The 10,337-nt window shown below is 60.4% G+C and overlaps 1 protein-coding gene across 1 annotated transcript; it reads right to left on the reverse strand.

Annotated features, from left to right (window-relative positions):
- On the reverse strand, positions 1-5,100 carry LOC114064145 (POU domain, class 5, transcription factor 3-like). The gene is made up of 5 exons (XM_027896929.1): positions 4,603-5,100; positions 2,806-2,917; positions 2,273-2,403; positions 1,598-1,762; positions 1-593 (listed from the first exon to the last, which is right to left on the reverse strand). The coding sequence occupies exons 1-5, from the start codon at positions 5,098-5,100 to the stop codon at positions 342-344; spliced, it is 1,158 nt and encodes a 385-aa protein (XP_027752730.1). The 3' UTR covers positions 1-341.
- Positions 5,101-10,337: the final 5,237 nt, after the last annotated feature.

Raw genomic sequence — 10,337 nt, forward strand, 5'->3', positions numbered from 1 at the left:
CCCCAAATCTAAAAAATACTTTTTTTTTGGGTCTTTCAAGAGAGCAGTTGGGCTGGGGCTGGGCGCACATGGCTTCAGGGGGTGCAGTGGGGCAGGAGCAGCTGCCCACAGGAGAGGTCAGAGGGGAGCCAATGCTGCTGTGACCAGTAAGCTCACGTAACTGGGAAGGGCTGGAAGCAACTGCAGAGAGTGAGCATCACCCCTGCGACAGGCTCCCAGCCTCTTGCACCCCAAAAAACCCCACACGGCAGCCCAACAAGAGGAAGCAGGGCTTTGCCTGCGCCAGCCCAGGGCAAAGTGGGGGCTGCCAAACCACCTGCAGTGATCCCACAGCCCCCCGTTCAGTGGCTGCTGTTGCTCATGGAGAGCCCCGGCTGCAGCGCTTGTGGGAACATCTCAGCTTTGTGGAAGGTCGGCATGTAGATGGGAGGGGAGGGTGCCAGGCTGTAGCCCTGGGACGTCACTGGGATGGGCAGGGTGGGGGGCACCAGGGGCTGGTTCATGTCGTACATCATCCCATCTGCCTCGTTGCCATAGGGCAGCAGCAGCCGTTTGCCTTTCTGACGCCGGTTGCAGAACCAGACCCGGACCACCTGCAGGGAGGGAGACAGAGATGGGTGAGGGGGTGATCCCAGGTACTCTGTGGGTGACGAGGAGATCCTTCTACTGGTGGCACCTCCACAGCACCCCATATTGCCAGTGCAGCCCCCTCCTTGCCATAGCTCCTTCCTGGTCTGAGCCCTGACGGACTCCAGCCAGGACCACTTTTCCACTGCTTCCAGAGCTGAGAGAAGAGAGAGGGAACAAATGGTAAACAGGAAAGAAGATAATGAATTGAAAGAAAGGTTTCTCTCCAAAGGCCAGTAGCATTATCAGATGAAGTCAATATGCATTTGTGACTGGAACTTGTGTATTGTTTCTAAGTTGTGTTTTGTTGGTCTTCTGGTGCATTACCACTTCCAATGAAGAAAAAAGTTTTCACTTTCCATGTGTGTTCTTGGGGGCAAAATTCAGCTTGTTCAGAGATGAATTAGTATCAAAGGATTACTTTTATATATTATGTGCATATACACAAACACAGATGGGTGTTGTGTTGGGTCTGGGAATTATTTTTGGCACTCTTAAGTTTTAAATACTCCATCTGTGAACGAAAGTCTCCTTTGGAGCCAAGTGTGGTTTTTTTTTTTCATATATAATATAATGGCCAGTCTTCGCAAACGAAGAACCGGGAAGGTTTTTACACCTTCCAGCCTGCACATTGGATTTTTTAGGTGAGACACAGTGTGCGCGGAACTGAGCCCACCCTTTAATCCTGAGGTTCATCTGCTGGGGCCAAGCGAGCTTGGACGGTGGCAGCGAGGTCCTCAGGACGTAGATGGATTGCCTTACAGGGCTAACGAGCTCCATCTGCCCGGGGAGGGGCCCCGACCGGGAATCGAACCCAGGCCTCGGCGGTGACGGTGCCGCGTCCTTAACCTCTAGACCACCAGGGGCTCCCATCAAAAATGACTAATCCACTTTTTTTTTTTTTTTTTTTCATACTGTTCAGCTATACCTCAGAACTGCTCACTTCTGCTCTGAGACAAAGTCAACCTACATCTTTATCCAGGTTGAGGTCCTCAGCAATCTGGGAGATCTCCTGGGGATTGGGCTTCACGCACTTGCGGAAGAAGCTCTCCAGTGTCCCCTTCACGTTGGTCTCAATGCTGGTCCTGCGTTTTCTCTTCCGGGCTTGGGCCAGTACTTGCTCCGCATTGCACATCTGGGAACAAGAGAGGGAACATGTTGGTCACTGGATAGAAGAGTCTCCACACCAGGTTCTGGGCACATGTGTGGCTGGTTGCAGAGCTCTGGGGACAGACTGTGAGTGTCTGTGACTCTCCAATGAGCATCACTCCACTGTGACTGGGGCCATTCCCAGTAACCCAGCCCTGCCAGCAGCTCGTGTGGCAAGGCTGGACACATCTTCCTACACCCCTGCCAGGTTCCCCAGGGAGCAGTAAGCTACACATTTACCTGGCTGTTCCAAGATGGGAGCTGCCATAATCACTAGGTATCTGTAGGGAAATTGGGTTCCCCTCAGCTTGGCAAAGGCAATACCCAGTGATATGCCCCCAAGCTGGATTGAAGCCACGTAGTGAGATGCTGCTGTGGCACAAAACACCTGTTCCCTGCTTCTCTCCCCAAAAGCATGTTGGAAATGGAGAAGAATCTGTGGCTTGAGGGCTTGCAGGCATAGGGTACCCCAACTCCCAGCCTCCCTAGCCCGCACCTCTTGCATGTTGTCCGTGTTCTCTGCCTCGTTGAGCCAGCGTTGCAACAGCGGTTTCAGCTTGCACATGTTCTTGAAGCTGAGCTGGAGCGCTTCGAAGCGGCAGATGGTCGTCTGGCTGAACATCTTCCCTGCGTGGGGAGGGAGGGCAGGGCATCATGCACCGTGCAGCTGCCCCCATCTGCAGTCCCCCAGGATCTGCCACCCCCAAGCCTCCCCTGTCCCTGGAAGACCAGGGAAGGGATTCTTTCTGCTGCTTTAGCAGGGATTTAAAGCTTTGAAAAAGCAACTGTGGCTATTTTATTAAACCAGTTCCCTGCTACCGAACCTTTTGAGCTCACCGCAGGGCTGGGCCCCCTGCTCCCCCCTCAACTCCCGCCCCGGGGCTGGTGCTTGTCGGCTCTTTTGCGGGTCGTTAAGAAAGCAGAAATCTCCATTGGCCCAGGTAATACCATCCCCCTCCCCAGCTTCTCCCTTCCCCCAAGCTGTGGGGGGAGAAGAGGGCCCTCCCCCGACCCTCTTCTGCTCCTCACCATAGAGTGTGCCCAGGGCCAGCCCCACGTCGGCCTGGGTGAAGCCCAGCATGATGCGCTTGTGCTTGAGGTCCTTGGCGAACTGCTCCAGCTCTCCAGAGGTTGGCGCATCCTGGCAGGGGCAGAGAGAGACTGAGAGAGGAGAGCTCGCGGCCACGGGCTGCCAAGAGCTGCGTCTATCGGGTTGACGAGGTCCCCGTGGAACGGGGACATACGAGAGGAAGGCTCAGCTGATCCCTAGGCAGCACCAACATGCAATGCGACAGTGCTCATGCGGTGCGGTCCTTGGGCGATGGGATGGACGACAGAGCGGATTTTCCCAACCCCCGGACGAGGGGCTCTCTTCCAGGGGTTGGGAAACAAGCACTAACGCTCAGGTACCACGAAGCACCTTCACCATGCCCCACATAGGACCGGCCCCGTCCCCGACCGCGCACACAGCCCAGATCAACCCACGCTGGTGCGGCGGCGGCCAAGAGTGGCACAACGATCACCCAGACCTCCTGGTCTGCCTCAACACGCTATGAGAATGTCCCCTTTATCCCCGGCTCGCGCTCTCCTGGCCTGACCAGAGGCAGCACCGACGGCCACATTCGACTGATGACACCAAATCCGCCCCACTCCCACTCATCCCACCACAGGACACCATGACTCGGGTCTCCCGCGGCGTGGGCCACTTCCCCATGGCTCTGGGGCTGGGACAGGCCCTCGCCAGCCGCTCTCCAGTCTGCGCCCGGGACAGGGAAAAAGCTCCCGTGAAGCGAGGGATCAAAGTGCCCGAGACGGGTGGGACTCAAGCTCCTCTTTGCCACCAGGCTATTTTCTTTTGGCAAGCTGTTACCCAGGCGCTTCCCACCTCCCTGTTGCGCAGTCTTAAGCCGCTGCGGTGGCATTTTGAAGTCTTTTACCCAATTTCCACTTATTCAACACAATTGCGGGTTTTCAAGGCGTTCGTCCTGTCACCGAGCCGCAGCTTGTAATTCCGGGCATAGATCGGCAGCGGGAAGCCAGGAATATCCCTCCCACTGGGCATTCTTCTCAGTCCCGCAGCCAGGAAACATCACTCGTGTCAAAGCGCGGCCGGCTGCGGCCCGGGGACCCGCACCCGCGTGGGAGCTCCCGCAGCCACGGCCCGGTGGTGGCTGTGCAAACACACCCAACCCCGGCACGGACCAACCCTGACATCGGCCGCGCTGCTGCTCCCGGAGCGGGCTCGTGTTATGGCAAGATGTAAAAATATTAAAAACTAAGCCAAACCACACGTCCAGCCGTGCCAATAACCAGTGCTGCCGTCCGCCCCCCGCCCTCATCTTAGGGCTCTGCCCCAGCAGCGCACGGAGCTCCGGGAGCAGCGGCCGGGGACGCAGCTGAGGGCGACAGCGGCGGCTTACCAGGAGCTCACAGGGGACCGTGCAGCGCTGCCCCCACTATCCCTCCGGAGCCCACCTTCGACATCGCTACCCGGGACAGCCCCGCCGCATCGCTTACCAGGGGCGACAGAACGAAGCGAAAGCTGCTCCATTAAGTCCCCAAACCCCCCGTTTTTACCCCAAAGCAGCCTCCCCGAGGTGCTCCCCCCGCCTAGAGGGTGACGGAGCCAGGATGAGCCCCAGCGCCGTATCAGGGCTTCTCCCCGGGGGCACCCGACGGCGGGGCCGAACAGGAGGCACCGGCGGGGTCTCGGCGAGCCGGGGCTGTGGTCCCCGTCCCGGTAGCGGCACCGTGTGGGGAGGAAAGCCGAGACACGCTATGTGCGAGAGGCGCAAGGCCGCCCATCCCCACCCCGTCGGGTCTCACCTCCTCGCCGCTATCGCTCGAGTGTCCGCCCTCGCTGGCGGCGCCGCTGGAGCTGCCGCTACTGCCCAGCCCCGAGGGGCCGCCGGCGCCCGGCTGCAGCGCGGCGGGGCACAGTTGAGCCCCGGGGAAAGCAGGGGCGGCCGGGCCGGGGAAGGGCGGCCCGGGCAGGGCGGCGGGGCCGGGGGGCGCGGGGCTGGCCCAGGGCGTGGGCGGCCAGGCCGGGCCGCAGCAGGCGGCCGTGCGGGGCTCGGGCTCGGGCTGGCTGCAGGACCGGCTCGGGCGCGCCTCGGCCTTGGCAGGAGGCGCGGGGGCGGGCGGGGGCAGCCAGGCGCGGGCCGGTGGCGGGTCGCGGGCGGGCTCGGGTTCGGCGGCGGCGGCGAAGGGGAAGAAGAGCGGCTGTGCGGGCGCCCCGTCGAAGCCGGCACGGGGGAAGGGCGGGCCGCCGTCGGTCAGGAGGCCGAAGGGGGCGGCCGGCAGCCCCCCGTCCGGGCTGAACATGCTGCCCGCCGCCCTAGGGCTCCATGCGGGGGCTGCCGGCCTCTGCCTCCCTGCTGCGGCGCCGCCGGAGCCTCTGAGAGCGGCGGGGCCGGGCCGGGCCGGATGGAAATGGGCTCCGGCCTCATTGGGCCCCGCATCAGTGGGTCGGGCGTGAACTTGATCCCCCGGGGGGGCGGGGGGCACGGGGGGGAAGGTGTGGTGGGAGGGGGCTGCGCCGGCCCACACCCTGGCCGCAGGGAGGTGGACGGGACGGCCCCGACGGGACAGGGAGAGGGGGAGGATACCGGCGTTCCCGAGAAACCTCGCACCCCTCCGGCCCTGCGCTGCTTGAGGGGTCCCGCGACAGTGTTAGGGCAGCATTAGCCCCGGAGTCTCCCCACCTGGGAAACCCCTCAGCTCTATGGGGCCTGGGCAGGGAAAGGGATGGCTTTGGGGAGCTCCAGCGTCATGAACCGTGGCTAGGGGCTGGTGTGAGAGCAGCCCACTCTCCCGCAGCAGCTCCTTGTCCCCAGGACAGAGGACAGGCCCCGGGATGCCGGTGCCATCGTGCAGCAGCAGAGATAGTCTAGATCTCGGCCATCACCTCTTGCCTCTCTTGATACCTGGTCTTAAGGACTGAGCCTTGTGGCTCCATGACGAGCATGGACAGAGCTGGGCCTCCCTAGACCTTTCACACTCCCGCTGTCCCTCTCCTCTTCCTCTTTCTGCAGAGGAAAGTTGTGGTGTGGAGGAGCATCTCTGAGCCTGAGACCCCAGAGCTCAGGGTGTGCTGCCAAGGAGGAAATCGCAGCCCAAGCTGTTGGCTCCACGATGGAGCATACTCCATGTTTTCTCTAAAGGACTTTCCCCTCTCACCGCCCTTCACAACGGCACTTTTGGGGTCAGCTCTAGGCTTTTCCCCCTTACATCCCTCCCGGCTCAGCACCAGGAGCTTCCCTGATCCCAACACTGCCATCACATCAGCCTCTGGATATACCTGATGCCAGCTCCTGCATACGGCAGGCACAGGTGGTGCAGGCACTCCTTGAACCCAACTGGAGCAGGGTGAGGGGTGACCCCACTGCTGCCCCCCCGACCACAGACAGAGCAGGGCGAGGAGCAACCCCGGTCCCGACTGCTCCCTGTTTATTAACCCGGATTACCGGTAGCTGCTGCTGTCTCGCACTGGAGATATGCCAAGGAGATAGGCTGGAGCAGCCTCTCCCGCGGCGATGGGGATGAGGCTGTGGGGGAACTAGCGGCAGGCACTTGAGTGCTGGTTGTGAAGCACTCCCTTTGGATCCCGAGACAGCTGGCACCCGGAGACTGGCACCCCAGGCCTCAGGGGGTGGGATTTAGGAACTGGCACCAAGGGACTGTACCCAGGGACTGACATGCAGGGACTGGCATTCAAGGACTGGTATCCATGCTGCCAGCAGCAGATCGTGGCACTGCTGCATGTTGGGGGAAGTGGAACAGCTAACCCCCCTAATGATATTTCTATAAGGAAAAAAAATGGCCAAATGGATGAACTGGAATTAATGTCTCTTCCTGACTCCCGGCAGGACATCTGCCTGACTGCCCAACCTGGCTGTGTCCGGCTGCTCCAGGAAGGAGGGCAGCCTCAAGAAAATGACAGAGGATGCTAAAAATCCTGTCAGTGGGGTCGTGTACCCTTTACTGAGCCCTGTGGCTGCAGGACCGGAGGTGAGGGCTCACGTCCAGAGCTGGTGAGGCACCTTCCTGAGCAGGGACTGAATTTGGTTGTGTCCAGGGGTGACCTGGACCCTGGGCTGTGATGCCCACGGAATGCTGGATCCAGTGCTGTGCAGCCTGCCTGCTGCTGCCCACTGCCTGCCCACTGCCTACCCCACTGCCAGCGGGCGGAGGAAATCTCTCTGCGGGACCCCGATGGCAGCCATCAGCCCTGCTCCTCCCGGGCTCCTGCTGCGGCCCAGGGTTTCAGAAGCTCCTTGACCGGGCAGTAACTCCCCTTCCCTTTGATTTATTGTTCCCGGGATGGACCCCCTCCTCCTGCCAACCTGCTCTTTCTCTCCATCCCCCCAGGAAGCCTCCCAGCCCTGCCCCCCCCCACCCCCCGGCCCTCAAACGCATTCCTGCTCCTTTCATATACAGACAGAGGGGAAGGGAGACGTTGACTTTGAACCGGTCCCTTTGTAGGAGCGAGGCCCATTGTGGCGGTGATCGTTTTAGCTGGGGGATGTGGAGGGAGTCAGTGGGGTTTCTCGGTGTGTGTCCCCCCCCCCCCTACATTTCAATGGGGTGATTTTGGGGGAGCTGTGCGAGCTGCCTGGTTATTGTGTGGGGTCACTGAGTACCAATGGCCACCAGTCTCCTCTGCCTGCTCCAGAGGATGAGGATGCATGCATCCTTCCATCACCTCGTGGCTGAACCTGCTCGTGCCCCAGGCTTGGCCAGGCTCTGTGGTCTAAGGCAGCCAGGGATCAATGAGATCCTGTTAGGAAAAGGGAAACAGAAAGAAAGGCATCTGTTCTTCTGGCTCACTGAGATGGCAGCAGGCTGGGGTGGGGGCAGAGATGCAAGTCTGCTCATCCTCCCTTTGCTCTGTACTGTTGTGGCGCTGGTGTGGCTTGTGGATGAGATTTTAAGAGAGTGGATGACCACAGATGATGTTTTATTCATGGTCAGCCCACCCTTTCCTCTGGCAGATGATGGAGAAGCCCTGTGCCTGAGTTGCTCACTGAAGGCAATCACACCTCAGGGGTCTGCAGCCCTACACATGCTGGGTCAGGGTCCCATGATGAAGGGGTCACCCTAGGACCTTCTAGGGAAGGCTGGGCAGGGGGTTCAGCTCCAGAAGCTCCGTTTCTGGAGGAACACTGACCTGCTTCCTGCCAGTGCAGCTTGCTGGGCTGCAGCTGGCCTGGGTGGGCAGGTTGGAGTCGGTTCTTCCAAACCCGGCTGAGAGGAAAATCCCAGAGCCTCTTTCCAAAGACCCCGTGCTTTCATTAGTCATACCCCCACCACCACCACACTGCCTGAACACACCGGCGGGTCCTCCCTGCTGTGTTACAGCTGGAGAAACTGAGGCGGGGGCTGAGCGTGGACCCTGCACCCAGCCCCAGGGTGTCCTGGGATGTCTGCAGCACAGGTGCCCGTGGCCCCGGACAAATGATTCTTCCGTGCCTGTACATGTTGTGGGGACACGGATTCCGAGGGGACACAGGGGTCCTGCAACTGTTGTACCAGAAGTAAGGGGGTCTTCCCAGAAGGAACAGACAGGTTTTACTCCAAGCTAGAGCCTTCCAAAAAGTCTGGATATGCTCTGAGAGATTGATGAGCTCTGAGAGCAAAGGACAAATTTGAGGACCTCGGGAGACGGGGTGGGAGGCTGTTACCCCAGGACTGAGCCCTGGAGGGGTCTCGGGTTACTTGGGGTGCGCATCATCCAGGGCTGCAGCTGGAGAACCCATAAGAGAAGCATTCCGACTGGGTGCTTTGGCGGTGAGTCAGCACCCACCTCCGGCTGCCGAAACCAGGAGAGATGGTATCAGCCTGATGGGGGGGCTGGCCTGATCAAAGGAGCTCGGCTGCACACAATGCGGGGACGCGATAGCCCTTATCTGCCATTCCCGAGGTGCGAAGGGCCCTGGGATCGAGGGGCGGAGGGGAGGGTGGGTGCTCGGTGCTTCAGGGCTGGGTGCGGGGGCTCCCACCCGACCCTTCTCTGGGGAAACCTCTCCTGGCAAACACTGAGAAGAAAATAACCCTCAGTTCTTTCCGTGTGTGGGAAACGCCTTGCGAAAGGTTTAAAGGCTCCACCAGCTGCAGGAGCTGGATGGCTACTTGCTATTCCCCAGGGAAGGTTTGGGGCTGGGGGACCCACAGCATGCTCCCTCCCCTGTCTCCTTGACACACCCCGCTTCGAGAGGAGCCCGCCGAGCCGTGGGTCCCACACCACACACTCACATGGGTCTCAAACACGGTCTTTTAATAAAATCTTTTAAAGAACTACAATTCATACAACAACAATGAGAGGTGTGGGGAGAGGGGCAGCAGCCCGTGGGGAGGGGCAGGGCAGGACACGGGGACAGAGTCTGTGCTGAGACAGGCTCCGTCAGCCACCTTACCAGGGCCAGGAACAGTTCTATGCCACCACCGCTCACCGGCACGTCCCTGCCACTGCTGCCTGCCCTGCCTGAGCATGCAATGGCTTCCCTGAGTGCAAGAGGTCACCCCCATGCAGCAGGTCACCTGTGGTCATGACAGACCATAACAGGGTCTGAAGCCACATCTGTGCAAAGTAACTCAAACTCTGTCCTGGGCCTTCTGTTGGAGGGGTCACGCCCAATGTACCAGGGAGGCTTTGGGGAGCAGCACTGGGCTCCGAGCAGGGATGTGTTGGTGAGGGCTGGCGAGCCTGGACACTGGTAAGACTGGGGTGCAGTGGGTGTCTGAGGCCCAGGAGGTGCGTGGGATGGAGCACTGGAGACTGTCTCCTGCCACAGTGTGCAGCGCCAGACCCCACAGGGATAATGCCAGGGCGTGGGCTCCATGAGATTTGAAGTAGCACAGCAAAGCCCCCATGCCTCGGCTACCCCTCCCAGCCACCCCTGCTTCCTCCAGTCCTGTTTCTTCCTCCCCCACAGCCACACAGGCTTAAAAACAAAACCCTGAACCCTTTTTCTGAGCTTTCACCCCACCAAGGCCTGGGGTAAGAGAAAGCTCATCCTCTGCCAGCACTGCCTGGCACGGGCTCCCAGGCCACAGTGGCACTGGGATTGTCTGCACCCCGGGGCAGCACCTGAAGGAGCATCCTGGGGAGTGATGCCAGCACCTGCTTGAGCCACTCCTGCTCCTGCCATTGGCTCCCAGAGCACTATCCTCCTGCCAGGGGCTGCCCAGGCTGGAAAGGAGGGGGCAGAATGGGCACCGAAGCCCTTAGTGACGCCATTTGCTCCATCCCTGGCAGAGGGGCTCTGGGCAGGCTGGCAGACCTGATGCCAGACATGAGCATGCCCAGCCCTCCTGGCCCTCTCCTGCTTTCTAACCCTCTCTCCATCCCTTTCCCAGCTGCTGCACATCAGCATAGCTGCAGCCAGGGCAGCAGCCCCCTCCTTAAAGCCAGTTGCAAAGAGACAGTGCCCAGCCCCCCCAGTTTCTGTGCCAAAGCAGCAGCCACCCCACACGTGTAGGGTTGGCGTGTCCCCGAGGGCAGTGAGCAAAGGGCAAGGTAGGGACGCGGTCACAGCAGCAAAGAGGACAAGGACGCTGGA

The sequence above is a fragment of the Empidonax traillii genome, unplaced genomic scaffold (genome assembly GCF_003031625.1).
Source record: "Empidonax traillii isolate 1590-97213 ecotype Southwest subspecies unplaced genomic scaffold, ASM303162v1 scaffold520:size1094406, whole genome shotgun sequence".
NCBI lineage: Eukaryota > Metazoa > Chordata > Aves > Passeriformes > Tyrannidae > Empidonax > Empidonax traillii.

What these genes read in the sequence shown, in the direction of transcription:
- LOC114064145 (XM_027896929.1), bottom strand. Translation starts at nt 5,100, where the DNA reads ATGTTCAGCCCGGACGGGGGGCTGCCGGCCGCCCCCTTCGGCCTCCTG. An exon ending in CGAGCGATAGCGGCGAGGAG is followed by an intron (nt 2,918 to 4,602) that starts GTGAGACCCGAC and finishes TGCCCCTGCCAG; the next exon opens with GATGCGCCAACCTCTGGAGA. An exon ending in ACCTCAACCTGGATAAAGAT is followed by an intron (nt 594 to 1,597) that starts GTAGGTTGACTT and finishes CCCTCCCTGCAG; the next exon opens with GTGGTCCGGGTCTGGTTCTG.